This window comes from Aethalodelphis obliquidens, unplaced genomic scaffold (genome assembly GCF_003676395.1).
Source record: "Aethalodelphis obliquidens isolate GAN/ISIS:26980383/991018 unplaced genomic scaffold, ASM367639v1 scaffold45, whole genome shotgun sequence".
Lineage (NCBI taxonomy): Eukaryota > Metazoa > Chordata > Mammalia > Artiodactyla > Delphinidae > Aethalodelphis > Aethalodelphis obliquidens.
Window position 1 is genome coordinate 596257 of NW_020837989.1, and position 22654 is coordinate 618910.

Here is a 22654-nt window from a genome sequence, read left to right on the forward strand (position 1 = left end):
TTGGTTGAGAGGGTTGCAGAAGTTAGTGCCGTTAACCACAGAAAGCCCTAAGCATGGCCTGTAGTAAACACTTGGAACGTGGTACTCCTGGGAATCTGACTGGGCAGCTAAGGGGGATGTTCCTGTTACTTTTCAGGAGATTATTCTGAAGAGAGCAGCTGACATCGCAGAGGCCCTGTACAGTGTCCCCCGCAACCACAGCCAGCTCCCGGCCCTCACTAACACCTCGGTCCACGCGGGAATGATGGGCGTGAATTCCTTCAGTGGACAACTGGCTGTGAATGTCTCCGAGGCGTCGCAGGCTACCAATCAGGGTCAGGAGCCCCACTCTTCCCCTCTCCATTTCCCTGCCCCTTCCCAACCTCAAGCTACCCCACCCCCATTTATTTGGCACAAAACAGTGTTTATTTTTAAAAAGGCTTTTTTTTTTCCCCCCCAAAATGGGAGATTCCTAGTCTGCGTATATCAGATATTACTGTAGAATTTTGGTTCTAGCCATCATGTCTGGTAATTTGGTGGAGGTGCTAGAAAGAATGCATGCATTTAGTTACCTCACCATTTGACTTTTCACTGTAAACCATGAATGACAGATCACAAGGAGGGGTGGAACTAAAGTTCTGGAGGGGCCAAAGCACATCATCCTTGCCCAGGGAGTAGGAGCCGGTTACCTCCAGGGTATTATGTCTCTTAGATTGGGATTTATTTCTGTTCCCAAATGATAAGTGATTGATAGGTCCTGCATTGCCACTTCTCACAGGCCCGCTAAGTATCTATGATCTCCTGAGAAATGTGTCTTTTGCTCGCTTCCCATTTTAATCACGGAGCTAGCACCACCAATCCAGCCATGAACCACCTGGCCCCTTCCCTTCAGGATGCAGCGATGGGGCAAGAAACAGAGACCTTCCTTTCCCCAAGCTTCTCAGACCCGCCACCCATCCGCCACCCACCCAACCTCATCCTTGGTTTTGCCCCCGCCCCTCAGGTTTCACCCGCAACTCAAGCAGCGTATCACCACATGGGTACGTGCCGAGCACCACCCCTCAGCAGACCAACTATAACTCGGTCACCACGAGCATGAATGGATACGGCACTGCCGCCATGTCCAATTTGGGCGGCTCCCCGACCTTCCTCAATGGCTCAGCTGCCAACTCGCCCTATGCCAGTAAGTAGAGACGTGTGTCCTGTGTTTCTGCACGCTTTTGCTCTAAGAACTGGGCGTCGTGCTGTGTGGCCCACTGTGCAGGTCTCCCCGGTCCCCAGTCTGAGGGCCCCTGCCCCGCCAGGTGCAGGCCCGGGTGATGGGACCAAAGCCAGCACTGTCCCCGAATCTCTGCCCTCCTTGCTCACCGTCCTCCCCATCTCCCTCACAGAACTCGGCTGCAACCCAAACAAACAGCAGCGTGATGTCATTGCAGGAACCCAAGCTTCCAGTCAGATGGAGTTGGGTTTGACTCTTTCTTCTACCAGTTGCTGACTGGTGGCTGCGGGCAGGTTCATCGCCCCTCTAAACCTCAGTTTTCTTTATCTGTAACATGGGGAAGGAACCAGTACCCGCTCCCATACAGTTGTTGTGAGACTTGGATAAAATAAGGCACGTAATGAGCTCGTCCTGAGGCCTGGCCCATAGGAGACGCATTCAACAAATCTAGGTACTAATCATAATGACAGAATGATGATATTAAGTGGTGCTGGTAGTGTAGCATACTAACAACTATCCAAACTTGAAATCTCTTTTTTTAGTGCTTGGAAAGTTTCTCCCCCTTTGTGTTCGATATGTACAAAGAAAAAACGAAAACTGAACAAATCAAAAAACACACTTTATTTTTTTCCAAAAATTTGGCATGATGAAAAAAAATTACGCACACACAAGAAATGGTTCTTTGGTGTCTCGTCCCTGTCTTACAGAAGCTTAGCTTAAAGGATTTTTTTGTGCACTGTTTGTTTAGATTGCATCTAAAGAACCTCAGGGAACTGGCATCTTTACATATAAAATGTCATAGGCTGTGTTTGCGCAGTCTCTTTGTCGCCCTTTGAGGAGCTTTACATAGCAAACCAAGCTCATCTTGGACAATGTGGGTGGCTCTTCCGGTGTATAAAATATGTAAACTCTTAGAATTTTGTGGGATGATAGCCGCCGTGTTGTTTGTTAAGTGAAAGAATGGTCATGTTTTTAAAATGAGAGTCTCAGCTAAAAATACGGAAAAGGATGCTTTCTCTGATGATAGTGGAAATGTGGAGTGTGCTAGGCTGTTGAAAAAGGAAAGATCATTCTTGGCCTTTGTGAGAAGTTATTTCTGAAAGTAATACTTAGGGCCATTTACCTTCTTGGTGAATCTGTAGGCTCAGGGTGTCCTGTGTTTCTGCACATTTTTGCTAAATCTCTATATTTCTTTATTTCTACTTGATCTGCTTGGAATCGGCAGCTTGTTGAACATTTAAAATCCCCCCTAATAATCTGCATAGATTACGTCTGTCTGCTTGAGCATCAGTGTTTGGGGTCAGTTTCACATTAGATTTTGATTCATCAAAAAATTGTTTCTCACAGATCTATCATTTCAGTGTCCTCCCTTCTACTCAATCAGAAAATGTTTCAATCATGACCTGAGTAGTTAAAAGGCGGCGTTCTTAATTAAATCAATAACCTAATCGCTACGTGGCAGCAATTCAGTTGAGGGGCTTGGATTGCTGTGTCTTCCCAAGCCCTTGCAGACACCCAGCGACTTGAGCCTGAGATTGCATCCGTTAGACCACGAAACTTCGAACATTTAATTTCCATTAATTGATTTCCTCAGTGCTCACAAATATAGTATTAAATTCTCAAACAGGCTCTCAGATGGGACAGTTTTATCTGCATAAATGCAAATAAAACAGTAAACACAAAGCCCAGCTGATTTGACTTTTTGTCTCCATAATATTTAATTATTCATAAACCACTCATGTTGAAAAATTCCAAACAGAATAGAAAATAAAACAAGACACTCCACTGGTGAACACACTTTCTGGTATAGTGGCTGATATCTAATCATGTTATAACAAATGGAACTGCCTGACTATATTTCACCCCTTCCTCTGGTAACGCCCCCTCCCCAAACTCCCCACCTCTAAATACACACAATGATCGCATTTGCCAAGGAGATTAATTGCCTTCCTCAGTGAACCAGCAGGATTTCAAGGCTACGAATATTTAAAAAATCAAACCTCCAGTGCAGGAGTTTTGCAATTTAAATGGGTGTTATTATTGAGCGTATTTTCACATTTACAAATCCTCAGAGATGTATAAAAATGCTGGTCTCATTAAAAGAAAAAGTACAGTTTAGAAAATGTTTGTGAAAATTCTGATGATGGCGGCTCTGTGTTCTGCTCCATAAAGCATCCAGTGCGTCTGGATTGTGTAGTGCTGAGGGCCGATTACCAGGGGTCATTTCCCCTACCCCCCACCACCCCGATGCCAATTGCTGCCTGTGACCCATTTGATAACCACTTCCCTAACTTTCCAAAGCCAGTAGGCCGAGGCGGAGGCCACCTAACTGGCAATTTGGACTCTGGTGTGCTCATGGGAAGGTGCCTGTCCGATGGCAATCTGTTTGCTTAGCAGGGTAGCCCAGTAGAAAGAGCACTGCATTTGGGTTTGGTTCCTGGCCTCACCTTCCAGCTGTGGCCCTGGGGCAAGTCACTGGACTATTTTCTGAGTCTCAGCTCGCTGGGTTTGCTCAGGTGTCAAAAGGATGTAATAGGTCCCAATTTAAGCTTGCTTGGCCAATGACATAGATGAAAAAGATGTGAAGATTCTTGCAGGTGATAAAGCAATATATAAGGTTTATGACATAATGTGAAAAATAATACAGTGAAGGAGGAAGTGCCTAGAATTTGAACTAAGTTGCCTGAAAATCATCAGGCAGGATTCATACTTTTTCCCAGGAGACGGAGGAAATGGAAGGTGAGTGTGTGATGGCACCAGTCCTGAGTGTAGAGGGCTTTCATGTGCTCAAAATCTGTCTCCTAAAGTGACCTGAGATTATTAGCAACTATCAAAAGATGAATGAAAGGCCGGGCGGAGAGGACTGTGGTTGGTGGAGAACGTGCATCGCCCAAACTCTTTCGTATCCCCAAGCAGCTAGGTTTTCTCTCTCTCTCAACTGCCGAAGGTCTCCTATCATTGCTAATTCCCGTCCCCACCACTCCCAGACTGTGAGTATTTACATAAGGCTCCGATCCTGCTGCTTATTAGTTCACACTCATCTCTGTACAGCTCCGCGGGGGATAGAGAGAATTTGAAACTTTGACTTGTAGTCCTGCGTTATTCACACGTGTTGCACGTGGCAGACTGTTTACCCGCCTGGCTTCCGACCTACCTCTGTCTGTCTTGTGGAGCACGAAGATACAGTCATATCCTTCAGGAAGCTGTAGCTCCATGGGGCGACAGGCGACACACACACACCACCATCTGCCAGTGCCTTAAGCTGGAATCCTGGTGTTGCCTTCAACTCACTCTTCTTCCTCACACCTCTCCTTCCACTGGTGACCACACTCTCTCAGGCTGGCTTCCTCCTGTCTCTTGTATCCCCAGACCCTTTGCTAGAACCTTAGTTTAGGCCCTACCTGCAATGCTTCCCCTGACACCTCCTCCATGAAGCCTTCTTTGGTCTCCCTTCCCTGCCTCCCCAGAGTTGGCCATACTCACCTTTGAGGCTATCACGTGGTACTCTACCCCTTATAAGAGCGCTCTTGTTTCCTGGCTTGGGGTGCTCTAGCACGCTGCCTGGTACGTAGTCGGCCTACAACAAAAGGAAACACATGCTGAGTACCAAATGATGAGAGCAGACAAGACCCTCAGAGTTCAGGGAAGGCTCCTTCTAGAAGGGCGGCCTGAGAAGGATGGGTGTCAGGGTCGGAGCTGAGATGCCTTGTGTCAGGACACCAGGAGAGGCACTGATTTCTCTTTTCCCATTGCCCCTTAGTCGTGCCATCCAGCCCCACCATGGCCTCCTCCACAAGCCTCCCCTCCAACTGCAGCAGCTCCTCCGGCATCTTCTCCTTCTCACCAGCCAACATGGTCTCAGCCGTGAAACAGAAGAGTGCTTTTGCGCCTGTGGTCAGACCCCAGACCTCCCCACCTCCCACCTGCACCAGCACCAACGGGAACAGCCTGCAAGGTAAGCCCCAGGCCCCACCCGGGCCAACCAGACGCCCTGACTCACCTTCCCAGGGCCTGAAGCAGATGCGCCACTGTTGCGAGGGGATCGGCCTGGGGCCTGCCTGCTTCTGTCCACCCTCATCTATTCTGTTCCTTTGTGTTCGCCCTCGTCGGCCCTGGTCCCTGACGCGCCCCCCTCCCCCGCCGCCCCCCCCCCCGCCCCCTGTCCCCGGCATCCCTCCTCTGCTGGAGTTGCCTGAGCAGTTCTCTTTCCAACTCCAGCAATTCTGCTCAGGCCTGGGATTTGCTTGAGAATACTGTTTCCACTTACTAATGCCATCGTTTCTCTTTCCTCTCTCATTCCCTGTGGTCGCCATAATCAGATCAGTCTTTTGTGGACTCTAGCAAGTTCTCCACTGCAGGGTCTCTCCCGGGACTGGCCTTCTCCTGAAGTAGGTTCCCTTCCTGTTGCCTGTGTCAGCATGCACATTTGGTGGGGCTGATAATGGGGAGGGGGTGAGTTGGCCAGGCCAGAGCCCTGAGGTTACAGCATGTTAGACCAAAGACCCAAGACTTACTACTGGGAACCAGAAACCCTGAAGTGCTACTAGAGGACTCTGGTTCATATCAAAACTGTTCGATTTCCTCCCCCTCATGGAATATGGAAAATAACAGAGTAACCAAATTTGAGGTGACCTTCCTATTCATTGAGAAGAAACCCAACCTTTTAAGACGGGTCCCACCATTTCTTACACTTTTCTTACTGGCACTGAGTTGTGGCGTTGACCCGCATGACCTCCCTCCTTCCCCACAGTAGGATCATGTGATCAGCACTCAGAGCCCCTACCTTAGAGACGAGAAAGCGAAAGGTCAGCGAGGTTATGGAGTGGCTTGACTTCCGACAGGGGTGGGTGGCAGAGGCTGGCTTCAAACTCAGGCTCTAGAGTTCATCTCCTCCCTCCAGCTTCCAGGCACTATACTGCTCAGAGCGGGTAAGCGGGACGTATCCAGGATTCGTAAGGCAGCTGGCAGGGAAGTAAGATCAATAAAATCATCAGCTGCCATTCCTTGAGAGCTGACCAGTGCTCAGCACTGAGCCTGCCTTATCCTATTTAATCCTCACAACTTCCTGATGAAACATGAGGACAATTATGATCTCCACTGTACAGAGGATAAAACTGAGGCATAAGGAGAGAAAACACCTGCCCATAGGCATAGCCAGAAACAGTGGGGATGAATATAAACCCTCAGGGTCTATGCCCTAACCCTTAGCCTACCCAGTGCCCCACGGAGCCTTCCTTCACAGCCGGCTTGCCCATCTTCACTAGTGGCGGTGAGTCATGGAGGTCGAGAGGGGTCAGGGGGCAGCCCTGTTTCTTACATCTCTATCTATTTATACTTCTATGCACGTACTCTGTACAGGACACTTTACACTGATGTAAACTTACATCCGTTCTCTTGACGACCCTGTGAGGTTGGTGCTACTCCCATTATATAGATGAGGCGATCAAGGCCCCGTTTGCTCAAGGTCACATATCTAGTAATGGTGGAGCCCAAACTGAACCCCATCTGTGTGACTCCTGAGCCTGAGCTCCTGCTTCCTTTTCTGACTCCATAAGGGCTCAGCAAGGCACTCCTCGGAGACCTGCTGGCCAGTCTGCCCAGCACAGCCAAAGTCAGTGCCCCTGCCCCCTCCCTGAAATATACCTACACTGCAAAGCCATCTTCTTAGAGGGAAAAGGAAGATAATCGGACTGTGGAACGACATTTCGGGCAACGTTCCTTGTGACAGGAAATGCCCACCCCACAAAGGGGAGCCACCCATTCACGCAAGTCTCTTTTTCCGCTAAAAATAATGCTTTGGCACGCACAGTACACCTCTAGCTGGCAAACTGAGGATATAATGCTTAAGCGAACGTAACTTATAACGGGTTTAAGTAAGGATAAAACCCATGGAAAGCAGAAGTCTACCATTCTTGAACTGCCAATCACAATGCTTGTTAAACACAGACTTGACGTCAGGAAGAAGGTATAACGGGGTTTGTAATCCGCCGTGGAGGGCTGGCGCTTGAGAGGAAAAGGCCCACGGCCCTTGCAGGGTCACAGCTGTATCACTGGCCACCGGTGACGGAAGTGGGCAGCTGTTCTGTGAGGCCGAGTGTCTTTTCATGCCATGTGGGCCAAGGAGGGAGCAGGAAGGGACTGAAAGTAGGGACTCAGCTTGAGTTTTAGAACCTCCTGGATCTAGGGAACATCGGGTGGTGTGGGGGTGTGTGGGTGTGTACACTTAAGTAATGATGAAATGGCATCAAGACAGGGACACATAGAAAGTCTGTGCATCCGTCACCCCCAGGGCATCTCTAACTCATGTCTGCACAGATTCCGAAAGTACAGAGACTGCTCCCCGCTTCTGATCAGCGGCTGAGTCTCCGTCTCGTTTCTAATGCACAGCTCACAGCTGGGAGGGTTTAGGGTGTCACTCAGGGACACGCTTTGTGCTGGATTTGCTGTTGTGGATGACGCTGCCCTTTCCTTCTAGTTGAGCACGTGTCCCGGAGACGCTTTCTGGTGGTTTTTGTTTCCCCAGTACTGTCATGTACGAAACGTCCCTAGTCTGGGGGAGGTGGCAGCAGAGGAGGAATGAGTCGAGAAATTAAAGTCACGTTAACTGATACCACCTTGGAAGCTGTCCTCCCTCCTGCCCACTCCACTCTTCACCATCCACCCGCCAGGCAGGGCCCACACACCTGGGATCACACGTCTGTCCTCTGCACGCTGTCCCTGCGGACACGGGTGAGATGCAGCAGTGTTTTCAGGGAGCTCTTGCCTTGGAGTCTCCCCTGAGAAAAGTGACATTCTGACTGGAGGCTGCTAGACCCATAACTAAAGAATTACTTCATCTTCAGCTGTCTAAATTCCACTTCTATTAAAAAAAAAAGAAAAGAAAGGACACAGGTGGGTTATAGAATGGAGGGTGAGGATCTCTGAAGTGTTGCAGCCCTCCTCCTTTGCATTGTTACAGTAACACCTGCTTCATTTGGACCCACCTCGTTCAGAATTGTGATCATTAAGACAGGGCAGGTGACGAAGGAAGAGTTGGTTAAGCAAACTGACCACATAAACAAGATTAGAGGTGACACATTTAGGTTGTTTTAAGTGTTTTAAAGGTCTTTTTACCTCCAGCTATCACTCTTAATTGTCCATCGTTCTTTTTTTTTTTTCAAGCCAACTCCTTAGAGGCCCTTTTCGCTACCAGCCCTTTCTCAGCCTCCTCTGGTGACAGCACTCACGTTTATTCCCCAACAGATACGCACTGTGGTCTCACATGATGGTGATGACAATGGTCACAGCCACTAACGTGGGAGGGAGGGCTTCTTCCCAGCCTGGCTTTTTCACTGTCTCGTGTGTTCCTCCCAACCAGTCTTAGATATAGGCTGTCTATTGTCCCCATTGTACCGATGCAGAAACTGAGACAAAGCAAGCTGGCTCATCCAGAGTTACGCAGCTAGCACATAGGGGGAGCTTGGGGTTAAATCCCAGGCTGACTGACTACTGTATCAGCCCTGTGCTAAATGAAATGGTCATAGTCAAGCCACTGGGCTAGGACTATGTGGACCAGCAAATGCTGACCTTAAAAGCTTTTCCTGTGTTAGGGGAAACATGACACCAGGGGAAAGAAAGCAGATCTGTCTGGGAGAGGCTGGATGCCCAGCTGTGGAAGTTCAGAGGAGGGAAAGATTAGGGAGAGTTCAGAGCAGCCTAGTGGAGAAGGGTGCCTTTGAACTGGACCTTGGGTGAAGGTCAAGTAGGATTTGGGTCCAGGGAGATGGGGGAGGAGCATTTCAGGCAGAAGGATCAAGGATAACCTGAGCCAGAGTCATGTGTAGGGGGCTGTGCACCCTTCTGCAGCACAGGCACCAAGAAGCAGGGAGAAGCTTGAACAGGAAGTCCTTACCTGGGAGTCAGAAGTTCCATTCTTTACTGATACTTTAAAATTCACAGTTTCTACTGTGATTCCAACTGGTTTTCTCTCCCAGGTAGCTAAAACCTTTGACGGTTTACGATTCGTCTGAGAAATTTTTTAGGACAAAGCAACTCTATCTCAGTACTTCTGGGGTCCCATAGATGTTCTGTTAAAAAAAAAAGAAAAAGAAAATGTTATGGTCAAACAAACCTAGAAGTTGGTGTTTACTGCATCACTGTCTTGGAGTCACAATGCACGTATGTTTAACTAAAGGCTCTGAGACACCCCGCGGTTAAAGAAAAAAAGAGTCTCCCATTCCGTTCTCTGCACTTCTTTGCCCACAGAACACTTTTCCGAATGTTAACACCAGTGAAACACTTGGGAAATTCAGACATAGTTTGAATTTAAAGACAAAAACACAGAGAAATCTCCTTCCATTCTTATGTAGATAATGTCACTGATCAATCCTGATCTTAGAGTCCCCAAGTGTGTCTGTTTTCAGAGCCCAGAGACCTGAGTCACTTCGTACGCTCAGCTGTTGTCCTGGAGACATCCTTTCCCTTCTCCTAAAGATGTGCCCCTACAGCATGGATTCTCTGCAATTTCAGGCCTCAAAGGACTTCACTAATCAAGAGACAGGCAGCCCCAAGAATGCTGTCACCATGCCATTGGACCTGTCCCCAATGTGGGGAGTTGAAACTCCAACCATGTCCCAGACAGTCTCCGCAGTGAAGAATTAAAAACAAAAAGGCCAGAGCGATTTTATAAAAATTGTCCGCACACTGTGCCGCTTTCTTTCCTCTCCTCCCTGAAGCGCAGGCTGGCTGGCCTCACCCAACTATCTGCAGCCTGGTAGCAAATCTCCTGGAATTGTCTTTCGCTCCACGCACATGTTCAGTTTGTGCAAGCTCTCCCCCCGATTCTGTTCCTGATTAGCTCCTCATTCTTTCTTACACATATGGTGGTTCAAGGAAGACCACATTCCACCCTCTCGCTCCAAACTCTCCCAGCTCGGCAAAACTTTCCGTTTTGTCTTTGTTCTTATCACACTGAAAAATGCACTGCCTCTCAAGCCAGTAGTTTTCTGCGCTTTGGTCAGGGCACGTGCTCACCCAGCAGCCAGGGGAATGGCAGAGCCTCCTCCGTCTTGTGATGTCTTTGGCACACGTTACTGAGACTGTCGTGTCCTCATGGAAATCTTCACGGGCCCTACTGGGCCAAGTGCGTGTGCCAGTGGCATTTCTGGAACATTCTAAGCCTGAAACACCCGTCCCTCTCACCCACGTAAGTAATCTTGGGGATTACAGCACGGATACAAGAAAAACAGCTTCTAACGTTCCGGGAGCTTCCCTGTAGTCGTGCAATGAGGTTTCTTTATTAAACGGCCACTTTAGAGGTGCCTAACTGCAGAGGCCACAAAGGGAGCTCCTTTCCCAGAATCTACTCATCAGTGAGGGTTCTGCGTCTGGACTTTAGGAAGTGACGGATGAGATTTAGGGAGCTGTAACCCCCTGATATTATGTGCAAAACTCTGGGTGTAAGTACCTCTGGGGCTTCTTCTGGAGAGAGGTTCCCTGGCTTTTGTTAGACCCCCAGAGGAATCTGAAGGCCAACGAAGCAAAGGTAGGAAACTGCGGGCAGACCACAGCCAGCCCTAGATACCCCCAGATATGTACAGTTGTTCATTTGGTTTTAATTTTAACCTCTTGCTAACACATATAGACTAGGCTATTTTATCTTTTAAAAAATCCACCTGCCCACCTTCTCTAGAAGTAATTGGAAAGCTGGGTGGCTGTGAGCAGGCATTCCTGCACGGCAGCACCAGGGCAGCGTTTAGAGTGCCACCCACCCTACAGACCTCAGTCCACGCTGAGGGGACCTTGCTCACTCATGATCCCAGCCTGGGCTCTCAAGGTGCTGTAGGTTTTGACTCCTGTGTTCCAGACTAAGAAGCAGTTATCTGTGGACTCGCAGCACATCACTTAGCTTTGCTAAGCTTTTAATGTGCAATAGCAATAGCTTTTAATGTGGCCCTAATAGAAGTTTTATCTAATTGATCTAACATTACTATTCAGGTAGCAGAACACTGAGTAGCTCTTTTTTAAAAAAATTCTGGTCATCTAGAATTTAAAAAAAAAAAATCCAGATGTTTTTAGGGCCCAGCTGATACATTCTGGCTGGGTCCACTGACGGTAATAGCAGGAAGTTGGTCAGTTTTCTACTTTGCTTTGTATCATATTGACGCTGCCTGATGTATGCTGCAGGAGACTGCCCTTTAATGCCAGGCACACACAGTAGATTTTGGCGGAAGGCATAAGGAGACACGCTTATTTTGCCAGAGGGTTAGAACTCCCACGGAAAGCCCCGCCTTTAGTAAAGGTGCCTGGACGCACCTCCAGCCTGGAGGAAAAGATCCTTAGGGAGGCAGGACCATGCTGAGCTGTCACACCGCAAAGACTCTCTTGCTCCCGCTACCTCCCCCTTGCCTTTGGAGCTACAGCATCTTGAATTCTCAAGGCTTGGATTGAAATACCCAGCTCCCCATTTCAGTCAAATCCAGGGCTCACTTGAATCTTAAGGGGACTGCATCTCCAGTGGATCCCAAACCTTTGGGGGTTTAAGTTGGTCTGCATTTGGCAAGTGACACTTCCTGTTTCTAAGAAAAATGGCTTATGATGGCTTACAAAAAAGACTCCAGGAGCTTTTGGACTGCGAAACGGCTCTTGCAAAACAACATGTGGATGATTTACGTGTAAATGAATCAGAAACATGTGGATTAAATTTCCTTGTGAATACAGATGGGTTTAAAAATTAACGGAAAAAGTGTTTGGCAAAATACTTTTTTTAAAAAAATTGAATTGAAAATGCCAGGGCTGGGGTAGGGGAAGCAGAGGAACGTGGGGCGCACAGGGCTCACAGCCTCACCTGGCCTTCCGACGTCTACTGCAGGATTTGTGGTAGTTGGGGCTCGCTTACCAACAAAGGCACATTCTCGCAGACGTGAGAGTTGGGAAGTTTACAGGGTCACTTCCTAGATGCAGTCACCACTGACAAGGACATTCATTTAAATTTAGAATTGCCAACAAAAAGAAAGCAATGACTTCCTCTCTCTGCCTGACAGGATGTTAAGCCATCATTGGGAGCCAAAGATGGCTGCCTCTTGCTTCTAATGTAAGCATCGCTCTCATCTCCACATACTTCAAAGTTGCCATCCGGAACGCTGCACTCATCCCTTTATTCCTCATACCCATCCTGTGAAGTGTTCCATATCGGATGGTACCTAGTTCATATGAGGAAACACAAGCCCGGAGAAATTAAGCAGTTCGCACCGGTCACACAGCTAATTTAGCGGCAGAAGTTAAAAATAACAGCAGCCCACCTCTATTAACTAGGAGCTGATCCGGGCTAAGCACTTCGCACTGGTGGTTTCATTTAAATCTCCAACAACCCTAACAATATCACGGCCCTTGCAAATACCGATACGCTGCATTTCTAGCTGAGGAGGCAGAGAGGTGCAAGGAGACAAGCAACTAGCTTGGGCGGGGGGCGGGGGGGGGACATACCCAGCAGGCAGAAAAGCCAGGGGTGGAACGCTGTCAGATTCCATGCTTTTCTAAATACAGCTGTGTGTGGGTTCCTAACACGGCTTTGCAAGAGTTTTGATTATCCCATACAGCCTTCCCTTTGCCTAGGATCTCTCTTTGGCTTCCCTAGGCTACAGTTTTCTAGGGACATGGTCAGACCATTCCAGAAACCCTGAGTGAAGCAGTGGCACAGAAGACATTCTGCGTCCGCATCCTCCAGTGAACAATGCCTTCTGGAGCCAGTATCCCCTTCTCCCAGGCCTGAGGACCTAAATGGAGTCACTCAGATCACTGCTCTGAGCCTCCGTCCTCATGCTCACACAGAGCACAGGCAGAGCCACGGGTTGTGGCAGAAACTACTGGCTGTTACAATGGACCAGTTTTTTATCGTATATTTTGGAAGCGAAGGGGAGGGGAAAAAAAAGAGTGACAAACTGAAAATTCTCACTATTTTGCAAGCGTTGGGCTGCAACTTTCCCAGCAGCATGCAAACTATGTGACTTTCCAGTTACGTTTTAAAATTGAAATCAGATTGGGAGGGACGCTTAGGATCTTCTTTTCTGTTAAAGACACATACACATGCTGACATACTATCATTCTTAATAAAGTACATGTATATTTTATAAGAAAAACTCCTTCCAGGGAAGATGAGAAAGCACATGTGTGGCTAATATTCAACCAACATAGTGGCGTGTGGGTGTTTTTTTTCCATCTTTTTTTTTTTTCCCCTCTTTCAGTGAGAAGTTTGGATGCAAAACCATTTACTCTTTGTCTTCTCTTTTCACAGCGATATCTGGCATGATTGTTCCTCCCATGTGAAAGAATTGCCTTGAAGAATTTTCTTAATGAAGAGGTTGGATTCTGCTACAGAAAGTAATCTGATACAAGTCCCAGAGTGGAACTTTTAACTCAGGCCTTTTTAAGAGGAATCACAATAACTGCAGATTTTTAAACAAACAATATCACCGACCTTGCAAATACTGAAATTGGAAGGGATCTGCTAATGCAGGGTGTTGGTTACAGTTGTACCTCCCAAGTCCTTGGGGGGATATATTTATTCTGTGTTGATAAAAGCAAATCCTCTTTTTCTTTCTCTCTCTCTCTTTTTTTTAAAGCTCAACTCGGCAATCATTTGTCTTTTATAAACCATAAAGCTGTATACAAGGGACACTATAAATAAGACTCCATGTTTTAATTTATGATGTTTTTAAAGCTGTGTAAAAGGAGAATGAAATGGTGATATTTACAAAAAAGTTCAAAAAGAAAAAAAGAAAAAAAAAAAGCTTGTATGGGACAGAATAGGAATGCCAGTTAGATTTTTTTTAGAAAACTAAGGGTCGGCTTTTGCGCCTTAAAGCATATCAAGTGGTAGTTACTCGGACAGTGCATTTCCAATATCTTAACTTAACACGCCACCCCTTAGCAGTGCAAGCTTATTTCTCTCTTTTGTATTGTTGTCTTAAGTAACTGTGTAAATAAATGCAGCCTGGAAAGTTAAAAAGTGATGTAAGTGATCACATTTTCCCCTTCTACTCAAAAATCCAGTGCCTCTAGACAGATCTTAAAACTGCATATTTAAACCTGACAGCACTCTCTCTCTCTTGCTTATGTCAACTTCTTCGGAAGCCGATGGCCTCTCGAGAGCTTGGTGGCACACGTGCTGTGTGAGAATCTCCTTTGAGACTTCATGGAACAGGGTCAGGCACAGAATTCCACATTATGCCCTCCAGTTATCAACCCCAAATCCCACTTACACTCCGCCATTTACGTGGTTAAAGTTTACTCATCCTAAATGCTGACTTCATACCAATCCTTCAAAAGCTGACAAAAGCAACATGGCAGGTATTTCAGATTTCCCATCCGAGATAGCGCCTCTATCAGTCGACCCGTACCATTTGTAACATAGTAGATTGAAACGACAGGTTAAGTGCTTTGGAATTAAGAATAAAAGGAAACTGGGAGAAAGGAGAAGAAGGTTGAGATCTCCAAAACATGGTTTTATGTTTGATGGGAATTTTTGCTCTCATTATCTGGGAAGTGTTCTTAAAAATAGGAATTAATAGCAAAGATGCAGCAAAGCTCTGAGGATGCATTTGCCTGATATTTTTTTCTTTGCTGTTGTGTTTTGTATGTAGTTATAAATACTGTAGATTTTTTGTGATTTTTTGCCAAAGTTGTTGTTCTATTTATACATTTTAATGTCTTAAGACAGTTTTTCAATATCACAAAAAAAGATTTTACTGCATATTTTGCAAAGAAAAAAAAGCTCACTACCTTTAGCTTGCACATACTTGCAAAGTTAATTAAAAGGCTTTTTGTTTTAAAGGGGATTTTGTAAGATATCCATATAAATAATGTATTTATCTTTGGAATTTGTACATTGCTTTCCCCTTCCTCCTTTTCCTCCAACTCCCAGTTTATTTTATTGTGTATGTTTGCTATGTGAAAAGTGCGTATTTGTTTGGCCACCTATAGTTATATTAGCTATTTCAATGTGATTTTTAAACATTTCATTTATAGTTATTTTTAGTATTGTTTTAAACCATGCTTCATTTTTTTAATTTTCACCCAAAAGCCATTGTCTATTTTTGTATTATTTGTAAGTTAAGAAGTTTTTTCCAATATATGGCAAAAAATAGTAGCATATTATTCTTGTAGCATTTAGTTCTGTAGATTAAAAAAAATGTATCCTTTGCTTTGGAAGCTTACAGAAAAAAACCCTAATGCTGTTTTACTCTATTAATATGCATGGAACCTCTCCCTTTGGAGTGACGCATTTTGTGCATTAAATTCCGGGGAGAAACTTCATAGAAATCAATGAACATACTTTCTTTCCTAAGTCTGCTTGTATATTTCCTCTGTCTTTCACATAAATATAAACCAGCAGATTGGATGCCTTAACAATGCAAATCATATTCATTTCACTTGTACATTGTAACTGTGCACCAGAACTGTCAGTCATCACTAACATTCTAAGAAAAAAGAAAAAGAAAAAAAAGAAAAAAAAAAAAAAACAAAGAAATCGAAAAGCACAAAAGAACTGTTTTGTTACCTTAAGACAATGTAACTTTTTCTAGTAGAGCAAGAAATTTACAACAATGCTGCAACTGTGCATGCCCCCATATGGATTTTGCAATGGTTTTCACTAGACTGTCAGAGTGCGATTTTTATGGGTTGGGGAGGGTGGGGGAGGGGTGTTGCGGGAGGGAAGGGAGGGGAGCAAAGCTGATTTTTCTTGGTGAGAAATAATAATAATGATTAATAATAATAATAAAACTGGAAAACGTAAGCAAAGTGGACGCGTTGCTTCTCGGTACTCAGAAAGGTGGTCTGAATTCGTGTGCTAAGCGCTGGCCTGAAGATGTGTACAATTTAAAGCCATATTTTGTCTGGTGAGCCCCTTAACTGTTTGTGAAGGACCCGGGTCAGCCTGTGAGGTGTCGGGCTCAGACCTTGACAACAAACGCCACCCACTGTCAGCCATGTGTAGTGGTTAGAAGTTTTCTTGAAAGTCCAAAGAGCCTTTAAAATGTGTATAATTTGTGTTTTGTTGCCTCTATTGATACTGATTAGATGAAAAGACGTTCTGGCCCTCTGACCCTCTCTCTTCTACACAGAACTTTTTACAAGTAAAAGATGTTACCCTAAATACAGAATATGGCTTTAAGAAGAAAATGAAATAGCGAATTCAATTAAGATTTCAGTTGGGGGCGGGGGGGTGGGGGGTGGGGGGTGGGGGGGGTGGAATACAGCTTCTGGATGACTGGATTGCAGAACATGCCCTGGCCTCACATTGTACTAGGATGCAGCTTAATGAAGTCATCTCTAAATCTAACCTTTCACCTTCTTCTCAAACTTTTGGAATAGACACACACTGTACAGTTCAATTGTTAGAGAACCTAACTACTGTAGAGATTGTTATAATTTTTTTTTTTTTGCAAACATTCAAGCTGTAAAAACTTTTCAACTTTCACAATATTTAATTAAAGTTACTTCCTGTCTGTGATGGCAGCTCCTAGTTGTGTATTCATTTCTCTATTTCAGATGAGTCCGAGTCCAACATAATGTAAAAGGTCTGTGTTTGCAATTACTCAGGACAGTGCTGACACCCAGAGAAAAGCAGCAAGAGTAGTCTGGGGACACCCACTTTCCCTCTTTGTCAATCCTTGGGGATTTGCTAATCTGGGATGCAAATTGAACACACACAGCGTACTGCTGCCCTCTGCTGGCAGCAGCTGGACGCGCAGTGCCCATACTGGCCCAAGGAGAGGCCAAGAGCCCCAAAGATTACATTAGGCGAGCAATGAGATCCCCCGGAAGTGACTGAATTATGAATCCAGGATCTGGCCACTCTGGAAAGCCATCCTCCGTGCTGCAAGTCTGAACCAAGCTCTTCACATACGTCTGCTAATTAATCCCAGCGAGACTTCTGGTCAATTAATTATGTGCCCTGGCTCATTGATGAGGAGGCATGTGTGAACACAGAAACTTCTATGATCTATAGTTTTAAATCCCATGTGGATATGACACTTTTCCTGTTGGATAAAACCAAATTTATCTGGTGTCGGGCTTCCCTGGTGGGGTGTCGGGCTTCCCTGGTGGCGCAGTGGTTGAGAGTCCGCCTGCCGACGCAGGGGACACGGGTTTGTGCCCCGGTCCGGGAGGATCCCACATGCCGCGGAGCGGCTGGGCCCGTGAGCCATGGCTGCTGGGCCTGCGCGTGCGGAGCCCCGGCTCCGCAACGGGAGAAGCCACAAAAGTGAGAGGCCCGCGTACCGCAAAAAAAAAAAAAAAAAAAAAAAAAAAATTTATCTGGAGTCAAACATTCTACAAACACCCAATAGGTCCCTGCTCCAGTAAAACGATTTCACTTTAAGTTCCATCATCATCATAAGGCTTTCCAATTGCACATTCAATGCTTTCCCTACTTTTGCAATTACTGGATAGAATAAGGTTAATGATGCTTGTAAAATGCCTTGAAAACTCAGCAAATAGGCCATGGACCAACAGAAACTTGATGACCAGAGCTAACAGGTCGTCCTACAACCACCATCACGATCATTTGTAAGTGTGCATTGCTGATACACTTTTGCTCTGGATAGAGCCCAATCTGAGGTAATGAAAGACGGTAATGAATAAGTTAATAAGTAGAGAAGCTACTATCTTTTTCTTTAAAAGAAATCTATGTTGATTAGTTTGGTCATACAATATACATTTTTGGAATGCTGTATCAGGTGCAGGTCTCCGTATTAGATGCAGAAGATCAAAAAAAGAATGAACAAGAGGCCCCTGCCCTCAGGACACTCATAATCTCAGACAAGAGAAATCTATACTCAAAGCAGTTTAGAATGTTTAGGGCAAAACAGTCATGTCATAATGCTCCACAGAATAAAACAGATATCCACACGTCTACATACTGGTTTCTACTTTCCTTAAGGCCTATTTCCTGGAAGCATCCATTCATTCATGTAGACCTTGAGGGTTTATTGTACATCTGGCACCAGGTGAGGCCTGGTGGATTCTATAACAAGCGCTGCAACACCGATCCTCCCCTCACGGATCTTACAGTTGAGCGAGGCAAGGAGACATTAAGCCACTGTACAAGTCTAAACTAACAAACCGATGATGGCAAAGAAGAAGTCTAGAATGCTCTGAAAGTATATTACAGTGGGATCTGATTTAACCTGTAGGGTTGGGGAAGGTTTCCAGAGAAAGTGACACCTAAGATGATATGTGAAGGATGAGGTAAGCAGGTGGGGTGGGCACCTTAAGCAGAGGGAATGAGGGCAGATGGAAGGAGCTGGGCTCTGGGCGTGCATATGGCCCATTCAGGAACAGGAAGACTGTGTCTGTAGAGTATGCGAATGTGCAGGATGGCACCGTGGAGCTTGGGAAGTTCAATTCAGAACACATACTGAGGACCTACTATGTGCTTGGCACTGCGCTAGATGCTAGGATGCACTAGACAAACCAGTCATAGGTCCAGCCTGTAGGGCCTCAAGCATAGCTCATAAACTCAATGCACCGTATTTGTCCACAGGGACCATGCTGGTAAACCATGAAGTGGGTGAGCTGGGGTAAGAACAGACAAGGAACACCTCGCTTGCTCCAGGCACTTGTTCCCACATGGGAATGTGGCCCCAGTGACGCCCATCTTTCATTTTTCAAGAATGCCAGATATATTATTGAATTTTTTTGCTGTGAAATTCTCATTTTTTAAATGTTGTCATCTAATCCAAAAATGGTGCTTTCAAAACACTGCATTGGGCAAAAAAAGAAAGTGCACGAGCCTCTAAGAATGTCAGTTTGGGACTTCTGGCCAAAAGACAAGTTACTAAAGGAGATGTTTACCCAGCTTGACTTGAGGGTCCTACTGCTAAGTCCTAGAACTAGGTCAAGGAAGGCTGTAAAGAAGGGCCTGCCTGAGGGGTGCAAATAGACGCTCTCCAGGCAGGTAAGGGAAAGCAGGGCATAGAAGGCCATGCTCAATGCCTCTGGAGCTGGCTGTAGGAGAAAATCAACATTAAATTAATCAAAAGGAATAGTAATCTGGGGAAATGGAATATATAATTGTGAGAAAACTCTATATCCTACAGTAGCCACGTCAATGTTAAATATACAGATCACTTTTTTGAAAAATCTCCTTTTGCCTTGCCAAAATGCCCTCGTCAAAAAGTTCATTTTTAAATAGACGTCCAGAGAAGTAAACTCTTTCTGGCACACCATGCTCATGGCCATGCCTGTCCTAGCAGGCTCCAAATCACTCACGTTCTCAAGAACGTTGCTCCTGAATTATCATCCTCTCCCTCCAACATCTCCATTTCTTCTTCCTCAATATTGCTATCTAATCAGTGCACACATATTATCTCATCTTAGGGAAAAAGAAAAAACTCCTTGACCTCACTTTGCTCTCAGTCTGCCCATCATCCTTCTGCTCCGTTTTATAGCAAGTCCTCTCTAAAGAGGTGTCTGTGTCTTTCTCTTCTTCTTCATCTCTATTCTCTTATTATCCATATTACAATAGATGTTTGCTGCAATGATGAGTAGTGGGGAGTCTTAAACACTGTAAACAAGGGATCGAACACATATTTTACAAGTATCCTTGTAGCTACCTAGAGAATGAATTGGAGAGAGGCAGAGGGGAAAGAGAAAAATTAGGAGGCCATTACCATGGGCAAGGCAAAAATGCATAGCTTGGACCATAAGAATGGAAAGAAGGAGAATAGATAGGATTAGACATATTTAGTATCGTGATTATAGTCAACAATACTGTATTGTATACTTCAAAGTTGCTAAGAGACTAGGTCTTAAATGTTCTCACCACAAAATGAAATAATTATGTGATGAGATGGAGGTGTTAGCTAGTGCTATGGTGGCAATCATATTGCAATTAACATGGTGTATACCTTAAACTTATGCCATGGTAAACGTCAAGTACATCCCAATAAAAAAATATTTAGTGGATAGAACCACTAGGATTTGGCGACTGATGCAATGTGGGGATTGAAGGAGAGGAAAAAGTCAAGATAAAACTCAGTTTTCTGACTGAGGCAACCGCTATTAAAGAAAGGGTCGATTTCTCTATTTGGTCTGTTTCCCTGCTATTGAGCTACACAGCTTGACGGTGAAATCCCTTCCTACTGTTCCCTTCGCTTTCCTTCCCTCTTCCAAGTATGATCCTCTTCTCCAGAGGCTTCTATATTTACATTAGGAATGAAATTCAGTTTCCGGAACTGGAAATATTTTGCTACTTTTTTTTTTAACTCAAGCATCAAGCAGTTTTCTCTCTTCTCTCTGGAGAGTTATGCTACAGTGGGACTGATTTTTATCTACTTGGCATACTTTTTTCCCACTGATTGTAGAATTTCCACATTCTATATTAAGAAGGAACGTTCCGAGCCCTGGAATGAACCACAGGCCTGAGAGTTGACCTTCTGCAGGAAATATCTTGCACAGGGAATTATGCTATAAGGAGAATCCAGTACTCCACAAAAGAGTCAACAGAAAGGAGGGAGTCCCACGAAGTTGATTCATTCAATAACATAGATCTGGGTGGGATTCTGCCAGGAAAGTCACGGCCATAAAATGAGGGAGAGCAAGGAGAAATGAATTAGAACCAATAGCCATGCCTTCTCTCACACATTTGCCTATTCAATATATTCTTACCACGGACCTTCTCTGTGTCAAGCACTGTGCTAAGGGCTGGGGTTTGACTGTATGTTAAATAGACCCATTTCCTTCCCCCATTACTACCTAAGGAGGATTCTTTGATATGAATCGAAGAATCACAGGAACATCATTTCATACTGTGATAAATGCTGCTGTAACCCTAATATATCTGAGCAAGGATGTGGCTCTATCTCTGCACACATTCAAGCCTACTTCAACACCCACCTTTAATTAAAAAGAAATGGATTCCTTGTTCAAATCCCTTAAAGGCCAGTAAAAAGAACCTAAATGTAAAGTCCACAGCAATACCTACTAAAATTCTCTTTCTTCTACCATCCTTTTCCCTACTCCTCACCTTACTCAGACGCTATTGTTCTCAATCCATCTGACAAAAGCCTATTCTGAGTTTGCATGATTTTTCTTTTTACCTCCTCACTTTCCCCGTGTCTCTCAATGCATTATTTTCTTTCTCTCATTGCATTAAGTCTTTCTTCCAGCAAGAAAATCTTTGTCCTTTAGCAGAGCTGGGGAAAGGGGAGATATTGGACTGGCCAAGCATGATTTCCTTTGGCAAGCTGGGAAGAGGGGAAAGTCCGTAAACACTTCCTTGTTAATAATGTTTGACGTGTTGTACTTTCAGGGGCAAGGATAGGGAGCCATGAGCACATAGAGCGAGAGTCACGGATGTGCTCCTGTTTGAGCGAAGACCTGAAGGAGCAGAAGTCAGCAGGGCCAAGCTGGGGGTGGCGCAGACAGCATTCCAGACACAAGCAGGCCACCCGGAGGGCAGGGCTGGTGCCATTCGAGCCTTTCCTACAGAATGCTGCCCCTTCTCAGTTCACCTCCCTCCTCTGTCGTGTCCTTTTCTTCTGCCTTCCAACATGGTTTCCTTCCTCTCTGTCTATGCAACAGTCCTGATCAGCGTTCGGTTCACTGGTAGCTCTTCAAGCAGAGCCATTACCTTACTGATTCCGGTACACCTCTGGGGAGACCCTCTCCTTCTCTTTACCTTTACTCCTGCCTGCCCCATGGATTTATTGCATGGGATTCTAGGGATGTGGTGAAATTTTCTTTAATCCTTCAAAAGCAGCTGAAACCAGATGAAAGGTTAGGGGTCCCCAATATTGCTCTTTATAATTCAAAGGTAAACATCCCTACCCTACACTTCATGCCCTAGAAACCACCACAGCCCAAAGTGCTCAACTGGAAAGGCCAACCCTGAGCTCCCATTTCTTCCCACAAGCACTGTATACTGTGGCACAAGCTCATGTCCAGGAAAATCAAGGAGGTGGTATGAATGGCACCTGGCATTCCCTTGCTGGGGGCCTATTTTTACATGAGGTGATTCTATTCTATTAACTTTATGGAATATGTTTATTAAATTCTCATAAGGGTCATGAAACAGGGGTGTACTTGTCCTCAACTAAAACTGAATTACTCACCAACTTTGTATGAGGACGGAGGGTCCCTGCTGGACCTTGAAGGCCATTTATTTAAGACATATGGGCATAACAGTTACTCTATCTATGGAATGAATTAACCCAATAATCAGTAGATATTGAAAATGACTCCAAAAAAAGAAGTCACTCAAATTTTCTAATCCTCAGCTTCTCATCTATAAAAAAGAACTGATAATAAGAGTATTTACCTTAAAAGGCATCTAAGAAGATAATGTTAAATAAGCCACATAATGAATTATCATTCAGTGCCTGGAACATATTAGCCAGTCTGTCAATGTTAGACATTGTGATTCCATTGTGTGTGTGTGTGTGTGTGTGTGTGTGTGTGTGTGTGTGTGTGTGT

The 22654-nt window shown here is 45.2% G+C and overlaps 1 protein-coding gene and 1 long non-coding RNA gene across 9 annotated transcripts in view; one reads left to right on the forward strand and one right to left on the reverse strand.

Moving 5' to 3' along the window:
• LOC113606788 (uncharacterized) overlaps positions 1–13464 on the reverse strand; it is a 30859-nt gene extending 17395 nt beyond the window's left edge. The window contains exons 1-5 of one of the 2 annotated variants that reach the window (XR_003427689.1): positions 12024–13464; positions 9090–9264; positions 7882–8057; positions 5982–6159; positions 4682–4775 (exon numbers count right to left, since the gene is read on the reverse strand). This is a non-coding gene — a long non-coding RNA (uncharacterized LOC113606788). Of the gene's footprint in view, positions 1–4681; positions 4776–5981; positions 6160–7881; positions 8058–9089; positions 9352–12023 lie in introns of those variants that run through there. The other variant, XR_003427688.1, reaches the window with a different exon arrangement.
• Positions 1–13935, forward strand: part of EBF1 (EBF transcription factor 1) — a 392677-nt gene extending 378742 nt beyond the window's left edge. For 3 of the 7 annotated variants that reach the window (XM_027081410.1, XM_027081412.1, XM_027081413.1), the window contains exons 13-16: positions 137–314; positions 983–1162; positions 4959–5153; positions 13470–13838. In XM_027081410.1, the coding sequence (XP_026937211.1) occupies positions 137–314; positions 983–1162; positions 4959–5153; positions 13470–13501 (585 nt within the window). In that variant the 3' untranslated portion in view covers positions 13502–13838. Of the gene's footprint in view, positions 1–136; positions 315–982; positions 1163–4958; positions 5154–5517; positions 5967–13469 lie in introns of those variants that run through there. The other 4 variants (XM_027081414.1, XM_027081416.1, XM_027081411.1 and 1 more) reach the window with 3 other exon arrangements.
• Positions 13936–22654: the final 8719 nt, after the last annotated feature.